This window comes from Anser anser (genome assembly GCF_964211835.1).
Source record: "Anser anser genome assembly, chromosome: 2".
Lineage (NCBI taxonomy): Eukaryota > Metazoa > Chordata > Aves > Anseriformes > Anatidae > Anser > Anser anser.
This window is the reverse complement of record NC_139721.1, coordinates 137,595,000-137,621,368: the sequence shown is the minus strand read 5'-3', so window position 1 is coordinate 137,621,368 and position 26,369 is coordinate 137,595,000. Positions and strand designations below refer to the sequence as shown.

The 26,369-nt window shown below is 39.5% G+C and overlaps 1 protein-coding gene and 2 long non-coding RNA genes across 8 annotated transcripts in view; 2 read left to right on the top strand and 1 right to left on the bottom strand.

The window, feature by feature from the left end:
* CALCR (calcitonin receptor) overlaps positions 1-26,369 on the bottom strand; it is a 185,754-nt gene that overhangs the window by 55,046 nt on the left and 104,339 nt on the right. For 5 of the 6 annotated variants that reach the window (XM_083825417.1, XM_083825421.1, XM_083825418.1 and 2 more), the window contains 4 exons: positions 18,277-18,430; positions 15,367-15,477; positions 6,524-6,636; positions 2,446-2,537 (listed from right to left, as the gene is read on the bottom strand). In XM_083825417.1, coding sequence (XP_083681543.1) covers positions 2,446-2,537; positions 6,524-6,636; positions 15,367-15,477; positions 18,277-18,430 — 470 coding nt within the window. Of the gene's footprint in view, positions 1-2,445; positions 2,538-6,523; positions 6,637-15,366; positions 15,478-18,276; positions 18,431-18,605; positions 18,793-26,369 lie in introns of those variants that run through there. The other variant, XM_083825422.1, reaches the window with a different exon arrangement.
* LOC310894831 lies at positions 12,210-14,421 on the top strand. Its single transcript, XR_014580203.1, has 3 exons — positions 12,210-13,363; positions 13,492-13,545; positions 13,689-14,421. It is a non-coding gene; the product is annotated as an uncharacterized lncRNA (long non-coding RNA).
* LOC310894832 lies at positions 18,843-24,870 on the top strand. Its single transcript, XR_014580204.1, has 3 exons — positions 18,843-19,094; positions 20,719-23,098; positions 23,610-24,870. It is a non-coding gene; the product is annotated as an uncharacterized lncRNA (long non-coding RNA).

Here is a 26,369-nt window from a genome sequence, read left to right as displayed (position 1 = left end):
GAGTGATAGGAAATGTTTTTAACTAAACGGTCATAAAAGAATATGTACTACATGTACTTCATAATGATTACTTGGCTTTATTGGTGTTAGGAAGTTGAATGATTACCAAAATACATTTTGTAAGGGTTAAGGCTACAAGATAAAGGAATAGAAAAAAAAATGCCAATTCTTCCCTTTACAGACTTGGAAATTTCAGTATGTGAAAAACTGCTTTGGAAAATAAAGATTCTATGGAGAATGTATTCTCTTTTTGAAAACGAGGCATATACAGATTCATGATTTGGCATGAGTGGGAAGGTGTTAATTTAGAACCTGCTCATAATTCACAGTTACTATTTTCATCACTAAGATCTGAAAAAAATGTATTTGGTGTATTTATTATATTTGAGTTCCAAGTTGACAGATTTGAGACTTTTTTTTTTATTTTTTCTAGAAACATCAACCAAATAAAAACAAATAATAAATTATGGCCTGTATACAAAACTCATGCTCTTTATATGTCTGCTGGGAAGATAATAAAGTATCTTTAGAAGTATTCTACACTTTTGAATCACAAATATGTCTCTGAGCTTTTGAAATAGATTGATGGGTAACAAATCAATATCATTTATCTTTCTATAAGAATGATGACAAATAAATAAAAACTGTATTTTGAATGCTCATCAAGGTCTCAGCTCTGTTGACACTCGTGTAAAAAAAGCTTAATGCTACTGTCACACAGGCCAGCATAATCAACAAGCTTAACTTTAAATAATTTCTTGCAGCCTAAATTGCAATCTCTTAACAATACACTCTTATAATGACAACAGTGATGGACTTTAATTACCATAGGCTGCCATTATTGTGCAACTATTCTTCTTTAATCCCTATAAAGAAGATCGTGGATTTAAAAAAAAAAAAAGTGGTCCTTTTACCTTGTATTCCTAACTGCTCAAGGAATACTGCATTCTTCAGAGAGTTTGGGATTTTTCTATGTTCTCGAATGATATGATCTTTTTGGCAATAAAATTCCAGCAGTTTACAAGTCTGTTTATTTATTCAGAAGCAGTTGTATTTGTTTCTTACATTACTCTTGCCTTGTTTCCCAATGTGCAGTATGCTATCAACTTGGAAAACTTTACCTGGCCTTTTAGACTACATTGTAGTTATCTCCAGATATATTCTGCACCTGGTGGGTGCTTCCCTATGTCTGGTCATGAAGTAATGATCTCACTCTTACTGCAAATAACAGATGCACCGTGGCTGAAATCAGTAAGATAATACAATCCCACCTGGGCCATTTTATTGGATATGTCATTCTATTGCACCAAAGTATTTGTGAATGGACATCACAATCCCATTTTTTGGAAGTCTGGAGTTCACAGTAACGTTGCAGTAAGGTAATGACATATCTTAAAAAGTTTGCTTAAAAGCTAGGGAAGAATATACCTTATGCACGTCACCATAGCTCTGAATGCACAGTAGTTCATGGCCATGTCCAGTGTTTATTCTCCAGTATTCTCCCCACAGTAGTCTCCCAGTGCCATCTAACATATACGTTTACAGTGACTGGCATTGAGAAATCCTCTTTAGCTAGAGTGTGGTTTAGCTATGTCTAGATACTTCAACGTTTCACGTGATTTGAAAATAAAGAAACAATTGGAGACCTTAATCTGCTACAAATGTGGTGCCTTTGGTGTCTTCCAGTGTGCTTACCATCTCCCTGAGCTGAAAACAGATTGCCCCTCATAAATGATAGTGACTGAAGCTGTGACTACATGTCTGAGGGCAAATCTGAGCTCCCTCTACTCCTTCACTGCTATAATAAATAGTGTGCGGACAGGTTCACTAAATGACAAGACTGAAATGCTTGAGTTCCCACACAGTAGTTGCAATACTTTCAGCAAATATCATTTTAGTTTTCTTTAAAGTTCTGATTTAGCAAATTACTATCTTTCCTTTGAATGACAATGAGAGGCTACATACTAGTGCCAGATTCATTCATTGTAATAAGTCTTTGTAAGCACCTGCCCAAATCAGCAGATCAGTCCTTCAGCAACAGATGAGGGTATTCCTGTCCTTTGGGAGCTGGGGGCTTCAAGCTACTGCTCTGTGCAGTCACTGCAACTTCCAGGGGCTGGGCTGGACATGCCCTCCAAGGAACAATAGGCAAATGGTAAATGAAGGGCCTTACCACATCCACAGTTATGCCATTTCCCTATGGGTTGCACTTCTACACAATTCTTGATAAATCTAACATCACGATTTTGGCTACATATCACTAGGAGATGTCACAGTGGTGAGAGAATACTGCGCTGAGTTCATTTAATTATTTATTTATTTATAGTCAGGATTATATAAAAAGGCACTCAGAAGAGCTGGCCATGTCCCCTTCCATGCTTTTCTTTGGTTACCACATGAGATCCCTCAAGAAAAGAAGAGAGAGTGTTTGTAAGAAACACTTACTTGAAATAGAAGAAAATTGCCAGGGAAATCAACAGGGATGTTATAGACAAAGCATGGCCAACGATCGCCATATAATAAAGTATGAACGCCATCTGCAATTTAAAAAAAGAAAAGTAAAACATGAGCAACTTGCAGGCACTCATTTTTTTCTCATTGAGGAGGAAACTACAGAATCAACATCCTATTTTGTACTTCTTTTCTTTAAAAAGTTCTTTTGCAATATTCTTTTAATAGCAGCAATACATTAAATAGTATGACTCAAGGTCTAAAGACGAGATAAGTGTTTCTTACATAAGTTGATGTGTTTCTGCTGCACTGAAGTCACTGGCAAGATCCTTGCTCACGTTATGCGTCACTAACTTTCCTGAGCTCTAGGGGAGCACAGCAGACATAATACACTTGGGTTTTCAAACGCCCATGACAAGTTTCCACACCAAAAAATATTAAGGAAAATACAGGTTGCCACAGGATTGGAAGAAAGGTTTTATCATCTGAAAGCTGCTTAAACAGCAGGAAGTAAAAGTTTAATGGTCACTTTCGGATGGAGATGAGTCAGTTAGGTGACCTCAGGACTGATATCGGGGCTGGCTTTTTGTTCAATGGATTCATTGATGACCTGGGGATGAGAGGATGCAGAGAAATCTCTAAGTTCCCAAACGATACTTAGCTCTTCTAGATAATAGTAATGGATCCCAGAAGGGCCTCAGATAACTAAGCAAGGGGACAAGAAGATACTATGTGAACTTCAACATAGATAAAAGTAGGGATAAGCAATCTAAACCCTGCTTAAACAATGCTAAACTCAGAACTGGCAACCAAAGTCAGGAACAAGATCTTGAAGTCATCCAGCCAGTTCTCTGAATCATTGACTCAATCTGTAGTGACAGCCAAAGAGTAAACAAAATGTCAGCTATGATCAGGAAAGGCACTGAGGATAGAATGTCATTTTGTCTCTACTTAAAACATATCCCACATCTCAAACGTGTGATTCTGGCCTCCTCACTTTAAGAAGGACACGTCACAGCTGGAAAACATGCAAAAAACTCAACTAAAGTAACTGAGGAGGTAGAGTAGCTGTGTTATGACAAATGGGTGCAAATGTCAGATTCTCCCTATTGGAGAGTACAATTCCAGTGACTCCTGGAGCTTATGACTAAGGTCTGTGAAGTCATGAAAGCAGTAGATGAGCTGAAAACAGTTCAGCAGCTCCAACCACATTAGAACAAGACATCCAGTGACAATTCTGGTTTTGACACTAATGTGAACCTCACCATTGGGCAACTCAATAGTCTTGCATTGCTGGAAAAAAAACAACACACAAAACAAAACAAACAAACAAACAAAAACAGGTAATCAGGCTTTCACTTTGACTAATATCACTGAAATCTAAGATAGGCCTATGCATATTTTGTATGCCAACAGTGAAGCAAAATCACAGGACATCGCCTTGGCTGCAGAATGCTGTGGTATTTAAATGTCATACTTTGGTCTCAGCCAAGCTCTTAAGCATCATCCAGCTGTCAGAATACTGCAGGAGGCTAATGGCATGCCAAGATCCACCAGTCCCTTTTCTTTCTGAAAGCACTAATATACTATCAGCCTGTCCTGAAAAAAAGACCAGATAGAAGGTTCCTCTCTTGGATTTATCTTCTATTTCATTCATTTTTCTTTTGTTATGCAAGAGTGATTTTCCTTTTTCAACGATTAGATGAATTTTTTAAGATCACCCTCCTCCACGAACAGTTTGCAATTACCAGTGCAGCATTTTGCACATTGTTTCTTTATTACTCCCTCTTTGCATCTTTTGTGTGTTTTTGGCAAAGGGAGAAGAACAAAGGGATAAGGAATGTTTCATACAACTCTTATTTCAGGCATACTCAGTTAATATCTGGCAAGCTTCTAATTGATTTCTGTAGTCCTGAGTTTTGCTGATGGCTTTTTTTTTTTTTTTAATTTCCAAGGCAGCTTAAAGTTGCAGTTGAAAACAGATACGAATAAAATTCAGAAAACAAAGCTATTCTACTTAGCACAAGTGCACATCTTCTTATCTAGCTTATTCTTCCGTCATTGCCCAACTTTGGAATCAGCTCCTGCTTTCATTAACCTAAGTGATATTGTGGCCTAGTTCTTATTTACAACAAAGTATCACTCACCAAGATTTATGGGTATCCATGCACATTAACTGAAAAAGCTCTAGGTCTCCTACTTTCCCTCCACAATGACTAACCACAACATTGCTAGTGTCCACAAAACCCCAGAGAAGGCAGATCGGAGAGCTGAGATGAGACAGATTTCTGAATACAGAGTAGTGGGAGAGTGCATGTGACATTTCTTCCACTGCATACTAAGTGGTTGAAATATGATATTAGATTGATATAATTTTAAAGCCTGAATTCAATTTACAGAACTGTTCATAAATGTTTTGTTTTATTTCTGCCTCTGTAATCCATCTCAGAAGTATAGCATGTTGGTATTTTCAGTTAATTTCAAACAAGCAACTATTTTATTAACCTGTACACTCCTTGAAATGGCAACCTTTGATGTTCTTTCGCATATATAGGACTTATATTGATTCACCAAATTTTTAGTTTATACATGTTTTTTTCATCCTGGGCTTAGAATACTTGAAACTGAAACACGTAATTGATATTCCCCCTGTCTCTCTAGAATTCTTGTCTTGAGGAAAGAGAATCTCTGATAGAGATACCTCATACTCAGTTAATTAAACTATCTATAAGTGCATGAAAATACTCTAGAAATGAAGCATACTCCTGGTTTTTGAAGACTTGGACTAAAGGTCATAATCCAACTTGGCATTTCCGTAAAGATAGATTCTTTCTGTATTTTCCATTATTATTATTTTTTTTTGTTTCAGAAGAATCTCAAGGTACATATAATTTTCCTTTGTGCTCTATCTGCATTTCGCTTGAATGGTATTCAAAATTCTTCTTCTGGAAGGCATGGATAATAGGCAACAGAACTACATTTTTTGCCTCCTTACATGGGCCAACATCTGGAAAAATTATATTTTTATGGTGCTTCCATTTAATGCTTCTGTGAGCTGAGATTTTTACTAATACTCTGTCTGACACATAGGTGAGCCCCATTTTACCAAGATGATTCCTCATGCTGTAAAAACTTTTAGAATTCACCTCCTGCCTAGTCCAGTAGACTTTTCCAAGGCCCTTTATGCTGGATCATTACTAAATATAACCACATACTGATTTTTGGCTGCGTAAAAAAAGATTCTCCAAGACAAACCCCAAATCAAATCACTTTCTGACTCTTTTCCTTCCACAATTCCAAATAGTCACAAATTATTCTGTCACAAATCTGTAATCAGATTTTCCTGGAGCTCCACTCACATTTGAGAAATATGTTTATTTTCATGAGCTTCTCTAACTTCTTTTTTTAAAGCTTTCTCAGATTTCTCTCTCCTTGTTTCTTTTGGTGCTTTTAGACTTTGTTCTCCTTTTTCAGCTTAGCAACTCAATTTTGGAAATATTGATGCAAATGCTTAGTTTATTAGTGTAAATAGTCACATTGACTTCAATCAAACTATTAAAGTAAAATGTATTCAGACTTGTAGGATTTTCTGGCATGATGGTACCGTCATAAATATTTCTTTTCAAAGGGAGTGAATATAGAGCAATGTTCTTTTGTTATGAAAAATAATCTTAACATATCTTAGGATTTCCAGCCCTGCAGAGATGATATCTACAGCTTGGAAGATACTTTTTACAGAAAGTAAAACTGAAATTTTAAAGGATCATTTTACAGCTGTTGGACAATCAGGAGAAAAAATCACAGGAATGAAAAAATGCATTTGAAAAATACAGCAAAACAGATCACATGAATTGCTATTAAATTATCCAGCCTGTAGCAAACCTATATTTAGGTTTGAGAATTCATCAGATAATTTTAATAGGTTAAAATCAGGAGGACATTGCTATTCAATTCTTGGGCAACAAATAAAGGTAAACGATTAAGACAATCCTGACCTATTCATATGTGCCTTGCTGCTAGCCCAGCCTAAAGCCATTCCCAGACAATCACTGTGTTTTTAACTGTAGAATACCTTCAGTTTTTCAGAGGTGAAAGAGTTGCACAGGGTGTAGTTGGACCAAGTGCGGTTGCTCTCAGGATGGCGGAACCAGTTTCCAGTTTCATCACAATATTTTGAAGCTCTTTCTGATAATAAAGCACAATTAGAATTATTTTAGCATGTTACACATTTTAAAAAAACATTAAAAAGAATTAATGTTTAGAAATAAAATGCCTGCGTAACGAAATCCAAAGGGTTTTCAAGTTGTGTAATTAATATACATTTTTCTGTTTCATTTTTGTCTCTCAGAGATTTATCTGACACAAAATTTGTCATTTATCTGTCTCCTGTTGTCTTGAATGAATGCACTAGAGTATATATATCCAACTTTCATTCAGATGCAATTATTTCTGTGTTAATAATTCATTTAAAGAGGCTATTGAAAACTGCTCAAACCTGACACTCTCAACAAGATGCTGGTATCCCTACACAGACACTAACAGACTGAGTCCTGCAGCAGTGTTTCACATATTAAGGGGAATAATTGAATAACTAGTTAAAGACAATGTGTAGTAAAAGAGTAGCAAGCAGTGCATGAACTGGAGCCCAGGTGCTGGAGATGGTGATAGCCCCGACACCAGCGGTGCGTTTGCACAGACTGGTGGAAGTGTGCTGCCCAAGCTCCATGCCAATGGTGAGCAGGAACACTGCTTATTTCCCTTTGAGGCTGCAGAGAGAGAAACAGGCTCTCTGTTTAAATAATCTGATGTGCATTTAGCTCCTCTACGTGTGTCTCTGCACCACAGGTGGCTCTGACATCCTCGCCAACGTGCAACAGCTTCATGCTTCTTTGCACGCGTCCTTTTTTTGTGATCGCAGCACCATCAGGATAGCTTGGAGGGATGTCTGGAACCACAGATGTATGCCGTGCAGGCATCCTCCTGTCCACATTTGCATTTCTGTCTGGGAAATCCTGGACGTGGAGCCACAAACAGTCACTTCTAATCACCTGTCAAGTCTTGGACTAATTCCTCTGGCCTTCCCTCAACCGCTGGCCACAGGGGAGTCAGTGGAAAACTTGTTTGAGTAACAAAAGTGGGAAATGGATAAGATCATAAATTATTTGATGCTCTCGTAGATAGTGACACAACTGTTTATTTATGAAAAGGACAGTGTTTCAAGTCTGACTTTTTGACATTCTAAAAATTCTCTCTTGACAACCCTTTGTCTACCGTAGTTTTATAGATATTGGCCCTATATATAGGTTATCAGCATTTCCAGTCAATTTACTTTTAAAGAGCCTACTACCATTTGAACTTACACATTTTCACTGTTTGTGTTGAACATCTGCATTTATTTTTCTTAATCAGTTTTGATAATAATGGTTCTAGTAATTTGGAAGATTCATATTCCCTCTTTACATGCTAAGAAGAGCATTTGATCATATTGGTAAGGTAAGGATCGTACAGAACAAGCTATCTTCCTCTGACTAGAAATACACTTTGCATAGTACCGTTGCAAAAAGAAGACAATCCTCCAGAACACAGCATACTTTTGAAATTACTGTGAGTTTCAAATCATTGTTTTGGGGGAACTGCTGAAAATCAATATGTGCATCAACAATACAAAGAGGAACAGTACATGCTATCTCAGCCTTCCATCACTGCAGCTTGGAGATAATCTCAGACTGCCTGTGCAGCAATGTTCCCATTGTGCTCTTTGCCAGATATTATCTAAAGCTGGAAAAAGTTTTCAGTCATAGATAAAAGATTAATCATTACTCTACCATGGAACACAGTGTACAAACATCATGCCTACTATCCCATACACTGTGCAGAGTACGTGGCTTTTGTTAATATGCTATAAAGCATAATGGTAATACCATCTATCATCTCTGTACTTTAATGCCTAGGTAGGCACTCTGCCTAAGTATAATGTGACCTTTGTAAGCCAGAGGCAAATCTGTTGCCTCATGCCTTTCCTTGAAGCCAGACAAACACAACTGATCTTAGTCTGGAAGTTGCTATGGCCCACTGATTTCTTGCTGTAATGTCAGAAAAAGGGTCTGGGGGATCAGAACCCTAGATCATGGGGTCCTGTTGTCAGAATATGCAATTGTGACATACCCACTAAATATGGTACGTGTCTTTTTGAAATATTTAATTATGAGATGCTAGTTAGATTGGAAAAATGGTGTGGGCTAAAGTTTATGATACAAGGGACAATTTTTCATTTTACTGTTCTCTCTTCTTGGTAGATCACAAATAAAGGGGATCCATTTAGGTACCTGGGTGTCCATCAACTGTGGTGTCCCTGAAGTGCGATGGGCTGTCAACAGACTGGCTTTTGAAGAAGCTTCATATGTGTTTCTCTTATGATAAAATAGATGCTTGACCTTGTGCACTGTAAGCCTCTGTACTGTCCAATCCAGTGACTCACACTGGTAGAACATTTCTGTGGTTTTATAGTATAGAGAAATGAAGCAGTGAGTATGTAACTCAACCACTGTTCTATTGCAAGTTCTTCTGTGGTGGCAGGTTTGTGATTAGGAACTTGGGCACATGTTTTTTATGCTGACCAGAACCATCTGTAAAAAGCTCTGAAGAAACAGCCAAGAGCGTAAGGATGGGTAAGATAATACTAGTAAGGCAAAATGGAAGTATGTGCTTTAAAATTATTGAAATACTCTTTAAATAATTTTTTGGGCTCTGTCTGTACCCTGTCAGCCTGGATAGCATACCACCAGGGTATCACATTATTCAGAGTGGAAGAATGGTGGCATTGTGTTGGATTCATTTCACCTAACTTTAGTTATAAAGTTATACAGGCTTGCTGTAGTTAGCTGAGAAAGACAGACGCTTTAGGAGTTGTCTGGGAAAACTGTATGAGAGAAACCTTATCCACAATAGAAGTTTCATTGGAGTAGTGAGGTGTCTAAAAATATTAACCCCTAGTAATTGTCTTGTATATGCCATTGCTTGTGCTACCAATGGTGCTTTTATGAATCTTATTTTCATAAAAACAAATAGGTCAATTATATGTAACAAATATCTTAACCAATAACTTTTGAACAAACATGAGCACTCACAATCATTTTGCTTGTTTGTTTGTCTGTTTTTTTTTACAATTAGCCAAAGCCTATGGCTAGCAGATGTTAAAAGAGTGAACACCATTTTTTTTATTGCTGAGTTATACGCTGGAAGTAAAAAGAAGTTTTCCTCTGTTGCAGTGCATGCTCAGCACATACCAGACACTGGATTATTTGCCATTGTTTCGATTGACCTGTACAGTACTTAGTTTTGCAGATGGGAGAATAGCTGATACTTCTATAACACATCTGATTTACTTCCTCAGTGAAATATTTTAGAAGATTTTTTTTCAGAAATGAAAACATCATCTGATATAATACAACAGAGACCTTAAAAAAGTTCAGTTCCAGCATCCTAGTAAGTAAAGAATTCTTACTATCATCAAAATGCCTTATTCTGCAGAATTGGAGTCAGTGGAATAAAGTCAAGTCGTGCACTGGGGGGATAAGAAATGATGTTTAAAATGTAGCTGTTGAGATTTCTATGGAGCATGACAGAAATACATGGACGGGTAGGAAGCAAAAGAAGCAGCCATAAAATTCAGATTTGTTTTATCTATCCTTGTCTATATTAATTCAAGACAAAAAAAGCAGAGCCAGCAGAAATCTAGAGCTGGCTTTTTAGGCGGAGTCGACAAAACGAGATTTAGTGGCAGCAAGAGAAGGGCTATCCCCTCCCTATGCCTCTCAGGGTGCTCAGGCAGCTCCTGGGGACTCCTGCTGCTGCTCCTTGCTCACAGGGACATCGCAACACTGAGGCATGCTGCCGGGTGGTAAGGGGCAAATGATGGATTGGGCACTAAGGAGGGGAGACGGGTTGGGAAGCTGCTTGAATTACGGGATGCCCGTAGCAGTGGCCTCCCTGCCTGCTTGGAGCTGCAGCAGCTGCTGAGACCCAGAAGGTCTCTGTCTCTTTCTGCTTTGTGGTTTATGGCCATGGTTTCTCATCTGCAATGACTTCTTCCGTCGGCGTGGCGGCCTACTCAGCCGAATGCTTTGTGCATTTTGCCCGCTGTGAGCACGATGTGCCTGTGCCCATAAGTCCAGTCCCCTGTGGTCATAGGGTAAGGCTGTCACAACACAACTTGTACATTCAGCTGCATTGCTGTATGTGGCTGTGCCAAATTCATCCTGACCAAATACAGGACGGTGACAACATGTCAGTGCCCTGCCACAAGCCCCACAGGCTGTACTCGGCACAATGGTCTGCCCCTCGCAGTGGCCCCAGTCCACCTGCTATGATGGAAGGCCATTTACATCCGCAACTTATTTCCCTTCTATTTTATTAGCAAGAGTATTACCAGCATGAATTACATACTATATATTTCTATCAAATACAATTCCTATCAATTTCAGCATGACCTGGAACCATTTCAAATGGATTACACAAGAGATTCACTTGAATAAAACATGAATATAAATACCATTCAAAGGAAACTGTGCACGTTGCCTGAATATGGGAGTACAAAGCTCAGCCCTTCTCAGAGCCTCAGTCAGGAGCGGATGAGACAATGAATTTCCTGCTGTCACTGGAGTTAAACCAGCAGATCTCAGTATGCTTTCCCAAAAAATTGATTTGTTTTTATGCATTTCCACATTGCACACAATGCTCGTTGTAAGAAAGAGGTTGCTGCAAGAGGCAAGTTGTTTATCGAAAAGGACACAGTTGTCACAGCATGTAGAGAGAGATTTCTGTTTGTTAGCTTTAAGGTACTCACTTTAACAAGATAGAGCTTCTTTGGGTGGGAAAAGAAATGTAGGAAGCCCCAGCTAATGGAGAAGACTAAGTTACCATGGTGGTCTTTCTTACCTCAACACACCGATTTCTGCCTAGTATGAACGGATTTAAATTCAATGAAATAAGTAGAGTTACATTTGGTTGAATTAGTTGTGAAGTCAGAGAAAACTAACTGAGCACTGAGCATGTTGGTTCTTTCTTTCCACCTTTCATTGTGCTTCTGAGTCATTTTCTCCAGAAAATGATTTCATCTGATTTATTTTCTAACAGACTTTAACACACACTCTTGGCTTGGATACTGAATGTTGAGGGTTCGCATACAGCGAGATGTTATGCAGCACCCACAGGTGCAGATGGGAGGAAGATGTGACCCTGTGTTGCCAGATAAGGTTTGACTTTTCCAGTATGAATGGCTTAAGATTCAAAGCACAAAAAGAAAGCTGAGTGATATTTTGTTCCAGGACTTGAAGCTATACCTGGACACAAAGAGAAGTAGACATCAGGGAGCTGATAGGCAGCAGTTCTGCAGGTCTCAGTGCAGCCCAAAGCAGCATGGTGTAAAGTACTTGTTTCAGAAGTCCATGAGTTTCCTTGCACACCTAAAATATATGCTGAGGTGGTTTGATATTGTAGGGCCTTAATGAGAAGGAAGCCTGACAGGCACTGAGGTTTTCAACTTGTAAAATCGTTGTTCCTTAGGATGAATTTTCTGCTTCTCAGCAGAAAATCTGGCTGCATTATGTTTAACATGCAGAGGTTACTGAACGAAATAATGACTTGTGACACAAACTTGGTAGACTTTTCTCAGGACAGTTGAACCTGCACTTTTGGCCACTTCCAAGTGGCAGCCACTTCCATTAGCAGCTGAAAGATTTCTCCTCACCCCTACAGTTTCTCGTCTCCCTCTTGCATTATTAAGCCCTGGTGTGACAATCAGCCACCTGTATGGCAAAGGCAGGCTCCGTGCTGGTTTTATGCTGCAGCTGTTTCCTGGGGTACTGAAAAGATATTCCAGGAAAGCAGCTCTGGCTGAACCAGGAGCTGTGTCTGAGACACAGAAACACCAGCCAAGAGACAGACAGAGGTGCCACAAAGGATCAGAGGAAAGTGTGTGTGGGGGAAACGCTGAGCGTGGGAGACCACAGGTATTGCTCCTACGCAGGACAGCAGTGAGAACAGGAGGAAATTGCTGGACAAGGCTTTCTATCCCCTGTGGCTTCATACAGATAACAGGAACACTTAAAAATAAAAAAAATCTGCAAACTTTAAAGCACAGCAGAAGGAAAAAACACAGTATGTACCTATTGTCACAGGCAAGACTGCAGCACACATTTGTACACTAAGGAGCCATTTTCAATCAGCCCAACAAGTCACAGATTTCAACATAAATAAGCATTAATGATCGAGAGAGGTGCTTCTCCATGGATGGCTTAAGTGTTACTTTGAAGAGTGCTGTTGGAATGGAGTGATTAGTTCGGAACAAGTCGCTGGAGACAAGTGGGCAACCAGAAAAGCCGGGAATAAGTGGCTTGGGCACCAGCTGGAGAGTGGCTCCATAATCACCCCCTCTCATTGTGGGATGAGGACCTGGGAGTGGTGAGGAGACTTCTGTGATTACAAAGCTGTCCACCACCTGCTTTTGCAGGAATGTATGGAGTATACATAAACCAGTGCTGTTGGTATTGCCTTTTTTTTTTTTCCCTAAGAAAAACATGGAAGCAGGGAAAGCAGAAAACTTGTAAGTTGTTCTATTCATCAAAGCTAGTAGCCACCTGGGGACGGTATCATGAACAAAATGGGGGCTGAAACAGAAAGTACTGACCCCATCCAAGAGGCACCCCTGCCATGAACATAGGAAAAAGCATGTGTAACCTCAGGATCCAGAGCCTCGAACTCTCTGAATGCAGGCACTTCTTTTTGAGAACTGAACCAAGTTTGGTCAGTTCTTTTACAGTGCTCTTCTGGTATCTTTGGTACAAATAACCTAATGGTTGAAGCAGTTGTCCACTGGAAAGGGGGAGGTTCCTTCATCCAAGTTAGGATGCAGGTTTGAATCCTCTCAATCTGGGGCTGATACTGGAAGTTTCCCACTTCCAGGGTGAATTCTCTAACTGTGGATAGCTTGATTTAGAAAAAAACAGGAATATCAATAAATCTGTTTGTTATTGCAAATAGGATTTAGTGAGATACATACTGATCCTACCTGGAAACGCCTCTGTTTCTAAATAGGTAATCTCAACAAAAATAGTTTTAGCTAATGGTACTTGGTAACTTACAGCTATGCAATAGTATGTTCTTTACTTTCCAATTCAGCACATAAATTTTGTTTCAACCTTGTTCAAAATACTTAGTTTCATATTTTTTAACTGCAGTTGGTGTGCTGTGTTTCCAGATGATTGAGGACATCGTGGCATCAACCACTGCCCATAAGCAATATATCCTGAGAATGGAACACACAACTGTGTTTTTCTTCAAGCAATACCCTCCCTGGAGTTTTACTTCTGTCTAATATTTCCTCATATCTGTTCAGCAATATTTGTCTTTTTTCCTTTCGTTTTTCTTTTTAAAGATTCTTAATTTACTTCTTTTCGTAGTCTACACGGCTGCTAGTATTTGTATGAAGAATTCAATGAACAACTGAAACTTTGAGACTGAAAGAACATCACTTCTGCTTATCTTCTTCCATAAAATGATATTTTGCAATAAAAACAGAAGATTCTGATAGATGTTTCATGCCTATGAGTACTTTCTTTCAGCATTTTCTCTTCATTAGAAAAAGTCAGAATGAGGTGTTAAAAATGTTTTGAAATCATAAATAAGTAGTTCACAGAATCACAGAATCACAGAAGAGACCTCCAAGATCACCCAGTTCAACCTCTTACCTAACACTACCAAGTCCTCCACTAAACCATATCACTAAGCTCAACATCTAAACATCTCTTAAAGACCTCCAGGGATGGTGACTCAACCACTTCCCTGGGCAGCCCATTCCAATGCCTAACAACCCTTTCAGCGAAGTTCTTCCTAATATCCAACCTAAACCTCCCCTGGCACAACTTTAGCCCATTCCCCCTTGTCCTGTCACCAGGCACGTGGGAGAATAGACCAACCCCCACCTCTTTACAGCCTCCTTTAAGGTACCTGTAGAGAGCGATAAGGTCGCCCCTGAGCCTCCCCTTCTCCAGGCTGAACAATCCCAGCTCCCTCAGCCGTTCCTCGTAAGACTTGTTCTCCAGACCCCTCACTAGCCTCGTCGCCCTTCTCTGGACTCTCTCGAGCACCTCAACGTCCTTCCTGTAGCGAGGGGCCCAAAACTGAACACAGTACTCGAGGTGCGGCCTCACCAGGGCCAAGTACAGGGGGACAATCACTTCCCTGGACCTGCTGGCCACACTGCTTTTTATACAGGCCAAGATGCCGTTGGCCTTCTTGGCCACCTGGGCACACTGCTGGCTCATATTCAGCCAACTATCAACCAATACTCCCAGGTCCTTCTCTGCCAGGCAGCTTTCCAACCACTCATCTCCCAGCCTGTAGCTCTGCTTGGGGTTGTTGTGCCCCAGGTGCAGGACCCGGCACTTGGCCTTGTTGAACTTCATACAGTTGACCTCAGCCCATCGGTCCAGCCTATCCAGATCCTCCTGCAGAGCCTTCCTGCCCTCGAGCAGATCGACACACGCACCTAACTTGGTGTCGTCTGCAAACTTACTGAGGGTGCACTCGATCCCCTCATCCAGATCATCGATAAAGATATTGAAGAGGACTGGCCCCAGTACCGAGCCCTGGGGGACAGGGCTATAGTTAATACTTCCATATTTAATAAAATGGGTTCCATATGTACAGCAGTCAAAATTACGTACATAGAAGTGCATACAAAATATTGTAAAATAAAACTATATAAATTAGGCAATCCAAAGAAGTAATGTATTTTCATCTCAGTCAAACTCTCTGAAATTTCACAATGATGCAAAAATGCCTATGGAAACATGCTTCCACTCAATGGCATGAATGTTCCTCTGAAAGATAAGATGATAAAAAGAAATACTGTACCAGTTGGATCAAAGTCTGGAAAGTAATCTGGACAGTTCTGAGCAGTGACTCTGCCAGCAGGTGTGTCGTCCCAGCACAGCCAGCCATCCCAGGTTCGGTTGCAGAACAGACCTGGACATTTAAAGGAATTCAGTAGTCAATTCAACAGATTTGTTCCTTATCCCATTCTGTTCTAGCCTCCCAAGGAATATTGCCATCTGGAGACAATAAAGAGCTTTTGCAGTAAAAACCCTTGCTATTGCTATGCTTTGAATGGCATTCAGGTGCTAAAGTGTACTTGTTTTTTGCTAAAGCTGGTTGAACTGAACTTTGAGTGTAGGATCTGATCCTACACGTTCCTGTTCTCGATTCTCAACATTTGCAACAGACAGGTACCTGTAAATTCCCCTCTGTAAAAGTAGCGTTGTTGGGGCTGTATCCCCTACAAGGATTGACCCAGAAAAGGCAAAGTGGATGAGAAAAAAAAAGTATTTCCTGCCAAACTAGGGAGGCAGAATACTACTCACTCTTGATTCCCATTATGTAAATGTTACGTGGTCCACAGAAATTGCACTATGAGACTGCTTGCAGTAATATGACTTCCTCACTTGTTGTGGGTTTATTCAAGTAATGCGTTAAAAAAAATCTTGGTTATTTTCCATTTAAAATCAGTTTGTGTTGCAGAAAAGGTATGGAAATACAGTGAGAAGACACATCTTGCCTTTTTTTGCACTGGCCCCAAGGGAATTTCAGAATTGCTGCTATGACCATGTAGGTTGTTTTTGAAACATCCATATGGAAGGTACCCAATAGCCATTTACATTTAGTAAAATACGGTCAACGAATTCTAGCTGCACTTGGAATTATCCTCAGACAGTCCTTCTTATTTAGACTTTCTTAGAAAACATAATATTCACAGGAGATTTACAAAGCTGTAAAAAGATGTCTGGATTTTTGAAATTTGCACTGGTAACTACTGTTTTAAGTCAAAATAGCTGTGGATTAAAAATGGAAAACATAAATCATTCCAAATTAATTCTTTCCAGATTAGATGCATGGCAAAAAGCATATTTTTATGAGAACTTCTACATTAGCTAAGATTTTATGCACAGATATTTTGCCATTGTCAAGTTAGATGTGCTAAACACTACTTGTTCACCTCATTAATAAGCTGTTGTATCAACAATTTGTTATCTTTCAGGCACTCCCATGTTCTTCTCTGTCTTTGAGATAAACTTGAAAGACTTTTAGGACTCATAACATCAAAGAAAAAGAAGAGTAGAAAATGTTTGCAACTTGAGCTTGTTTCTGAAAGACAGTGCAGGAGGGGGTTGGTAGGGATTTCAAGCTTTAATTTTCAATCCTTTGGCTTGCCTTATAAAGACAAAAAATCACTGACATTGATCTATACAGTGTGGAATCTCTCTTTCAAGGTCAGAAACAATATATATATATATATATATGCATCCATCCATCCATAAATAGGCACACACAAATATATGGATTAAAAATACATAACGTATATGTGCTTTTGAACTCCTGCAGAAAATTAAATGGTCTAAGTCATAAACCAGAAAAGGTAGAGTTGAACATCATGTTGTTGAATCACTGGCTGAAACTATTGCATTTTTGGATGGACAGGGAGCGTGGGAATGTTGTGCTGTCCCAGAGGGATGGTTAGGCAATTCTGTGTGCTTGAGCTGCACATTTCATTACTTCATTGTTGTTTAAGGTAATCAATTCTACCTTGAAATGGACAAGATAAATGTGTGCACAAAATCTGTGACGTTGGCTCTGCTGACACAAGGCCACAGCAATGCTGCTGCAGCTTACCTGTATTACACCATCTCCTGGGCTCCTGGGGATGGGATACCGTGCAGCTCCTGGCAGTTCATTGCCATCAACTTTGAGCCCCAGAGTTATGAAGCATTTAAACTACATTTGTGAAGGTCTACAGATTGGCTACATCGGGGACTGCAGACGTGACAGAGAAAAGTTAGCCATGTCTGGGCTGGCTCTGTAAAGTTGTGCCAGATCCTGGGCTTTCCTGGACATCTCAGTATGAGACTCCACAACTGCTTGTGACGAAAATGCATACCCAGTGTATGCTTTCAACTCATATGTTGGGCTTTTCTTCTCAGGAGACACCCCTACAGTTGCCCCTTGCATTAAGGGAATTACCCATTTCATAGCGTGCTCCCTTTCAAATTTACAGCCAAGAGATTTAGACCCTTACTCACCTCCAACCCTTTATGAGATATAGATGTTGGAGGACTGCTGAGAGCCCTGTAATTCAGTCATGACTCACAGAGGCAAGTCTACAATGAAAGCACAACTTCAGTAGTGTTGGCATCGTTCCCTATTCACCTACTGTCTTCACTCTGAGTTATATATGAATTAAGTGCATGTTCCTATGATCACAGCAGTCCCCAGTGGCATCACTTAAATCCAGCTGCCAGTCAAAGGAGTGCAGGGGCTGCTGGGCTGTCTCAGATAGGTGCTGGTCTGCTATTGCTGACCTCCTGGGACAACTCTGCCCCAGAGAAAAACACATAGAAGTTCACAGCCAGGTCTTCACGTAAGTGTGCTGGAAGGTACCACACAGACCATTCTGGAGAGTGGTACTCCCTGAGCAGGAACACAGAAATTCAAGCAGCAAAGCCCTAAGACAGAAATGCACTTCCCCTAGTTGATGGAGGTATCGTCTGCATGGGAGGAAGGAAAAGCTGTTCATTCCCTGGGGTCATTCTAATCTTTCTTCTTTCTTAGCATCTAAGAGGATGGAAAGTTAGTGTGGACTTGACTGCTGCGTGCTGGATGGCAACTGAACCCCAAGGAAAACTATGGGTTAATATATATAACAAAAGGCTTCTTTATATTGATAAAAGCAAACATGGCAATATACAAACAGAAATTTTAAATCTTTTTTACCTTTTTTCCTATATGGAGGTGCTCTGTTCATCCTCTCATAGCATTTGAACTGTGAATCTATTATCTTCTGTCGTATGACTGAATTTTCAGTTACTACAGGCTCTAATGTAGGATCAGTATAATTTACAGTAGCAGTAAGACTTGGAACCATTCTCTGTACAGAAAGGAAAAACAGTTAGTACCAGTGAATAAACCAGTAGGATACAAAAAAAAAAAAAATCAGAAATATCTATTATGCATTCTTCAAAGACCTATTTACACATGTGTTTAGTATTATGTTAGACCTTCTAGTGCTTGCAAAGTAAATGTTGAATTTTTACTAAGTTCACCTCACTGTAAACTCAGGATTTTAACCAAGCCCTTTTTCCTGGCAAAAGGGAGGACCACTAAATTCTTGATAAAGTCTTTAAAATCTTTTCATTTAGTTTAGTGATCTGCAAAAAATCTTTGTATGAATCTGCCCAAAGTTACACCCATGTATTTCCTCTCAATGGTGCTGATTTCTCTCTAGACTACTCAGACAAAAATACCTCAGTGCCACAGTCTAGAAACTAGCTGGTTTTTTTTTTTTTTTTTTTTTTTTTTTTCCATATTTTCTGTCATTTGCTTTGAGCTCCTTCAGCTGTTAAGGTCAAAGCAGAGTTTAACCCTCACAGCCTGAGCTCGGTTCTTAATTAAGCACCTAATCAAAGTGTTCCTAAATTTGAGAGCCTGAATGACAGTCCTCTTTGATCAAGTGGCCTCTTCTGGGTGTTTCCACTCTGAGCTGCCTGGAGGGCATAGAGAAGGACCTCTAAGGCAAAGATCTCGGTAGAGAGGTCAGTTATCTTTTCTCTATCTGTCCCTCTGTTGCACAGCCCAGGTCTTGAGCCAGGCTGGAAATGAGAGCGTGGAGCTCCAGTTAATGCTCTTCTGCCTTAATCCTGTATAAGGACACTTCTCTGCATGAAGGTGATTGGAAAGGATTAGTTCCTCTGCTTTCCCAAGCAAAATCAATGCTTCTGTGGCACTTTTCTTGTATGACCCTTTACTTTTTTACTGCAAAGCTATACTTAAGCCATTGCAAACAGATACAGAGTCATTTACAGCCTGCCTCAAAGCTTAGGACTCCTGTAAGCACACAGGCTTGAAGTTCATGTGAATCTTTCTTATTTAAAGCCTGGATTTCCCCAGACAAGTCATGTAAATAATGTAACTAAACATTTTTAATGATATTTTCTTCATATGAACGGATGTGTTGAGGTCTTTTAGGGGCATGCTTCAGATTATATTGATTATATATATTTGAGTCTGTGAGATTCATATTAACACCAAATGCTGTTACAGAACTCTTTAAGTAGGCATTTACAGTTCAAACAAAAAGACATGACAGGTTTTTAAAGTTCAAATATCACCCTACTTTTTAAATTGTTGCTTCTCTTCTTTTATTGCACATCCAAAGCAGCTGTATCTCATTAATACATTGATTTCATTGATTTCTTTTCCATTAGCAGAGCTAAAACACCTTTGTAAAATACATAGCAAAACACAGTATGTTTGACTTAAGTGAAAAAAAAAGTCATTACGTTATACAGGTATTTCTGTGCCAAACCATCTCAGTTTAATCTTTTTATGCTCTTTTATCTCACCAATTATTTTTTCATAATTTAACCCAATCTCTTTTGATAATGTTATTTTAATTTTGACCTGTATACAGCTACTATGTGAAGGCTGGAAGACACTGATAGTAGCTTATCTCATTGTTCTTAAATAGGAGCTTTAAATAAAAGAGGGGGTGGGGGAGTGGGTGGGATGGGGTGGAAGAAGGAAGGTATTTCCTGGTAGAGACAATTTTATAACAATTTAATGTGTACTTGTGTGTGTATATGTGCATGTATAGATAAATTTAAACAGTGAAGTATTTCATCTGGCCATACAAGTGAAAATATTAAGAATCTAGAAAGCCAGAACAGAAAATACAGAAGCAAAGCCAAACATATCTGGGATCCCTCATTTATGGGAAGATTAAAGGGGTTAGCAGGTGTCCATGTGGATTGTTTAAAAAACAACCGAGCAATGTCCCAAATCCAGCAAGTAGTGCAGGAAAGAAAAAATGACATTCTTCCTTGGGTCTGCCTTTGTGTCCATGTATAGCCACAGGCTTCGGTGCTTCCCTGAAGTGATTCATAGGTAGCCCACGCTTATTTTTTTTTCATTCTTATTTTGAATAATACCTTAGTTACAAACAGTTTGTATTTAAGAAAGGAATAATGCTATAGTCAAAGATAACTAGGGGGACTTTCATGTCACTGTCTCTGTTCTTGATGATTCCTCTGCTATTGGGGGCCAGTCTGGGAAGGCACCTCTTTTTTGAAAGCATAACCATATGATTATGCTTGGAAAACATTGCCAATTTTCTTTCCCCTGAAGCATTATTTTTATTTGATTTTTGTTTCCTTCTAGGAAGGAGATGATCTGTTCTTCAGATCTGTTGGACCAAACGAGATCAATTCACACTGATTAAGTGACTAGAAAGACTGGGGTTGCTGGTCATAAATACCATTGCAGCTTCTCTTGTTTTATCTGTACAGAATAAAGCACAACATAGCTATGAAATAATTGGCAAACTTCAGCTACAGATAGAAATTGCAAGTACTTTCAAAGTGCTTTGGAACATCTTTCCCTCCCTTTAACTTGTTTTGGATCATCTTTTACCCACCATTTTTAAAAGGACAGACTTTTCCCAGAAGATTGCACAGTACAGAAACATAAATTTAAATCAAAAGTAAAATGTCATCAGAAAAGGAATTTTCTATTTGTATCTTTTAACTGGTGAAGATGACACAGTTTGTAATGAGGGGTGATAATTCTGTAGGGTGCGATACAATACAGAATGAAGACACCTTACTCTTCAAAGTCAGTTTCATAACTTGCTGTATGTGAGGGACTAACTCAATTCCTGAAGAAATTGGCTCTTACTGGGTATAGATTAATGAGAATACTTTAATATTTGGAGGCAGAGAGTTCCTGTGGTGGTGGATAGGATGAACCTTTTGGAGTGTGCCAAAATTATCTGAAGTGCTCAACCACGTAACCATCCTACTACCTCTGAGCAAAGCAATCATGGCCCAGATTAAATTGCCAGCAAAATTCCTATTGCTCACATTTGGGCCAGGAATTCACTCAGATTAAAAAGATAGATGAGAATATGCCACTAAATTTCAATGGAAATTACTTCATCAAGGGGAATCACTTAATGGCCTACAGTAAATCTAAAGCAACTTAGATAAAGAATGAAATATTACTGTTAGATTACAGCTGTCTATTATCTCATTTTTTACTTATTATCAAACACAAAGAATCAGATTTTCAAAGTTAGTTGCACACACATTTCCAGACAACTTTGATGTAATTGTATAGCTTGTGGGTGAAATCAAATTACAGGGTTATACATAGATGTGTTACTGGTATTGTTCATCTGTGATATGCCCTCCAAATATACTCTGATTGTTATTACTCATTTCTGTTTGCCTGGAATTGAAAAGCTGGCTGTGGAAGTTTGAACAGTATTTAATTCTACCTTAAAACAAGATGACCGTTTCAGCTGACTAACAAAAAATAATTCTGCTGGCTTGCTGGAGGGTGAGCAATCATACCTCTGTTTGCAATATTAGTGTTTTCTACCATGTGCAAGAGAATCGCGTGTCCACCACCACTCCGGTGCTTGGGGCCTAGCACCTGACCTCCCTGAAGCCAGGGGCAGTCTTCCCACTCAGCTCAGTGGGGTGATGATCCAGCCAGGTACTCCTTCTTGGGGCTCAGTCAGACAAAGATGTTAGTACAGTCCTGATTTGTTTTATTATTCTGGCACTCCTTACCTTAGGGGTGAGAAAAGGGCAAATGGGGCAGAAAGAAATATCTGGGTCAATATTCTCTTATTGGAGGTAGAAGAAGCCTGGGCATGGCTACATATGGGGAAAACTTCGTGTGCAGTATGCTAATGGGAAAGACTGGGAATGTCCCATGAGACTAGGTGTATATATCACACCTCATATTACATTTTTTTTGATTATATATACTTACATTGGGACTTAAGTTTTAAAATATGTATTTTTGCCATTAAAATCCAAGACTAAATCATTTCCACCTGCTTAGTACTTACAGTATAGATAAATCTTGAATATTCAGCATTCATTACTGCAAGTTAAAAACCTTTCCCATCCATCCACTGGTTACTTCAGATGGAAGTGTAAATGGTGTTGATACAATAAAAGAATTCCTCACTCATTTACAAATATTCTTTATTAAAGAGAAATAAATAATTCACAACTTAATAATCAGGATGTGGTGTTCAGAGCCTGAAAATGATTGGTGTGATTTCTTCAGATGAAAACTGTTTAAGTGATGTCCCATGCAGCAGTTTAGCAGCCGTACATATGATGTCACTCCTAGAAGTCCAAGTAAATGACGTCATACATACGACCACCAAGCCACCACCTGACAAATGACTGTTATAAGGAAGTGAATTATCATGACAAAGAGAAATAACAGGCTGATAGCAATGCTGAAGGTCACTTTATACGTAGAATTGGTAGAAAAAAAGCAATTTGGATTCATTATTAAACTATGCAGAAAATAGTAAATAGTGCCCCGGTTGCTGTAAGACAGACACCTGCTATTAACATATGCAAGACTGTGTCCATTTCTGCAAGAGAGAATCCAGATAAAGCAAGCATAAAATTAACTTTTTTCCCATACAATATTGGATACGATCCACAAATATTTTTCTTCCACCATCAAGGAGCTTGAACTGTTGACTGTACATGACACGATGGAAAAGAAGGTATTTGTAGTTTTCCTTCCTTTTTACTCCTCCCCCCCCTTCCATTAAATGCAGCAATTTTGCAACATTTACTGTTGAGCTCAGTCAAAATATATTTCAGATTCTGGATGCTACAACTGTTTGTTATCGATTTTGATAGCTCAAAAACACACTTGGCACATTTCTCTTAAAACTGCTATGTTTAGTCACCACTTTGTGGGTCACTAAACCCCTATCCTTCAATATATCACATCTTTGAGTGAGTGCTCAGCATGACTCAGCCTAGTTGCAGAGCCCCCATTGTACCTCGATTGTGTTTGAAACACTATTCACAGCTACGAGTGTCAGGACAGAGAAGAAAACCACTGTGATGCCTTAGGAAGGTCATTAGCAGAAGGTACTGAGTAAACATAGCAATGATTTCTTATTCATTATAAATGTGCCTAGAAACAGCAGACAATTTCTTTGGGGAAGTACCTCAACATGACATGTTTTGCTTAACCTCTGAATTTTACATTTTTTCCCTCCTCAGTTGCTGTTGAAGCAAGATGGAAACATCTCACAGTTAGATCCCATACAATTTATATTGCCGATTTTGGCAGCCGTGTAAAGCAAGAGATTATCATCTGCAGTAGATGAGGACAAGGCACTTTTAATGAAAAGCAGCTCACGACTCTCTGACAGTTCTTTTCCATTGCAGCAGTCAGTACTGCTCACACGAGGAAGCTTTACTCTCAGGAAAGCCTGATGCAAACTGTGGGCTTAAAGGCAGGCTGCAGAATGCTTCACAGATTTTGTCTTCAACTCTAATTGTGTTCTTTCAAGAGACCTCTTTAGGGCAATCAGCTACATTCTTATTTTATTAAAAAGCAAAGAGAGAGACAAAAAGGTCCTGCTCACCCCAGAACCTCAGGTGAACAGAACAGAGCAGGGCACTCCTCTCTCTCCTGGAAAACTGTGGGCAGCCTGTGCCTGAAATTCTCAAAATAATTCTCATCAACTTTATATCATCAGCAAAGTACTTTCCCAAATCTTCCTTGCATGAGAAGAGCTCTGGAATTTGCAAGTCCACTTTCTTACAGCTTGAAGCAACCCATAGCTACATAGGAAAATATGCACTTCTTCAGCACCTCTTCTGCCCTCTGAAGGGTGGGACCTGCTCTGGACCAGATGCTGGAAGAGTGTTTAAGCAGGAGGAGTCTTATCCGTACATTATCTGCACAGACACGGCTTTTAGAGACCTCTGGTGAAAGCTGGACAGCAGCAGGAGCTCAGGGAAGGACATGGACACGCCACCTCACTGGTGAATATATTTGACTGGTAGCTGTGAGGGATCAGACGCGTGCGCCATGAGCTATGCCCTCATCACGGTGGCAAATGTTTTACTAATTGGCTTCTGGAGACTCCAACCTACTAAAGCCGTGCTCCAAAATAAGCCAGTTTTTGCAGTTACCTAAAATTACATTTAGGCTTTCATGTAATTAATGTTCCATGTTTTATGAATTGAAATTATTTGCAAGCCTTTCAGGATCTGACACAATGCACTAGACCGTGTATAGTTTAGTGACCGAGGCTTGGTAGCAATTTGACAGGTTTGGACTTAATGAAGCTGTACAATTTGTTTTTTACTCAAAATGATTTTATTTTAAAATACAATCTTGGTCAAATTGATCTAATTGAATAATGGTGTGGTCTTAAGCTACAGCATTCATTTTGTCCTTACTGAGCACTTTGTGGTTGGCTCAGGACAACAAAATTGCAATATGTGAGAAAAACTACTGCATCCATCCTCATTTACAGGGCAAGACTAAACTACCATCTGTAGAGATGGAATTCTCACTAGATGAGAATTCTTACTTGACAAAATGAGGTAGAAAATACAATTCCCTTTTCCCAATGTCCTGCAAAATTGATCAGTCACATAGGAAAAAGACCCAGGCTTGTTTCCTCGTCCCTCTCATTCTCTGCAGTTTGATGCCCCTGGACACACCGTGCTGATGTTCTGTCTTTCTTGTGGAGAGAAATGTGCACCTAGGAGATGAACTAATTCCTCCAGCACCCAGGGGCTTAATGAAACGTATCTCAGTCACATTCTGTGGCTCTCAATAATTACTGAAAAAATACTACCAGGGATAAAGTGAACTAAGAAATACTCCTTGAGAAGAACAGTTAACATTTCTAGTGGAATTCACTTTGAATTACAGAGCAATATCTGGTGATGGTGGAAGCATTGCCATCACTGTACATCCAAAAGCAAGGGGAGCCGTCAGAGAGACAATTAAAAAAATCTTCATTTTTAACAGGTGAGTTTTGGAGCAACTAGTGCTTTAAATAGTTTTTGTTTGGCAAAGGACAATTATTATTGACCTCTTCATAGAAGGATAAAATGCTATCCATTCTATGTAAAAATTACATAGGTAAGAAAGATGGTTTCTATCATAAGGTACCAAAACCACTTGAGGACTGGTCTAAATGCTGGAGACTGTGGGGAAGGGACCCTATGGACACCTTGTAACTAGGGTCTAGGACAAAACATGCAAGAAGAGATACAGGACTGGCACTTACAAACAGCATAATCAGAGGGCTTGCAGCCCTGAGGGAAAGCTAGGACCACATTAGGCTGTGTTGCTTTGGAAGAATTTGCATTCATCAGTGCACTGGGAGTGCAGGACACAGACAATAGGACGACAGTAAACTATCAGTGCCACCAAAAAAGAGAATCTGGAGAATGGTTTGTGGGGTGGGTAGAGGAAGGGGCAATAACCCATATCACAAATCACTCTGATTACTCCATCTTCCTCAACCTCAGACAGTGGCTGACATGGAACTCCCATGGGCTTGTGGCTCTGGGAACCAAAAAGTGATTAGAAGATCCAAAAGAGCAGGAGCGGTCTTTTTGGAAGAGAAAAAGAGTCACCTTTTTCTTATTACAGGCCACAAATAAAATGTAAAAAATGAATGCCTTCTACGAGCTACAGGTGAAGAAATTTTTTGGAAGGATGGCTGCTGCCAAATATTTTTCATATTTGATTTAACAGCAGTGTTCTGGCAAGTGCTATCAAGAAAACAGAGTTTGCTCATGGTCTCCTTCTATGACTGTAGCTTATCCCTTACCAGAAGATAAATTGATCTAAGAGGTGTTTAACTAGATCACAGTATGGCCACTGCAATGGAAAAGGATGGAATATTGAGATTGGAACAGTGAAAATGTAAAGAAATTTGTGCTTAAGTTATCCAGACAGGACCTCTGGTGCAAAGATGTCTAAAAGGAAGGGGATGCAGATCTCACCGC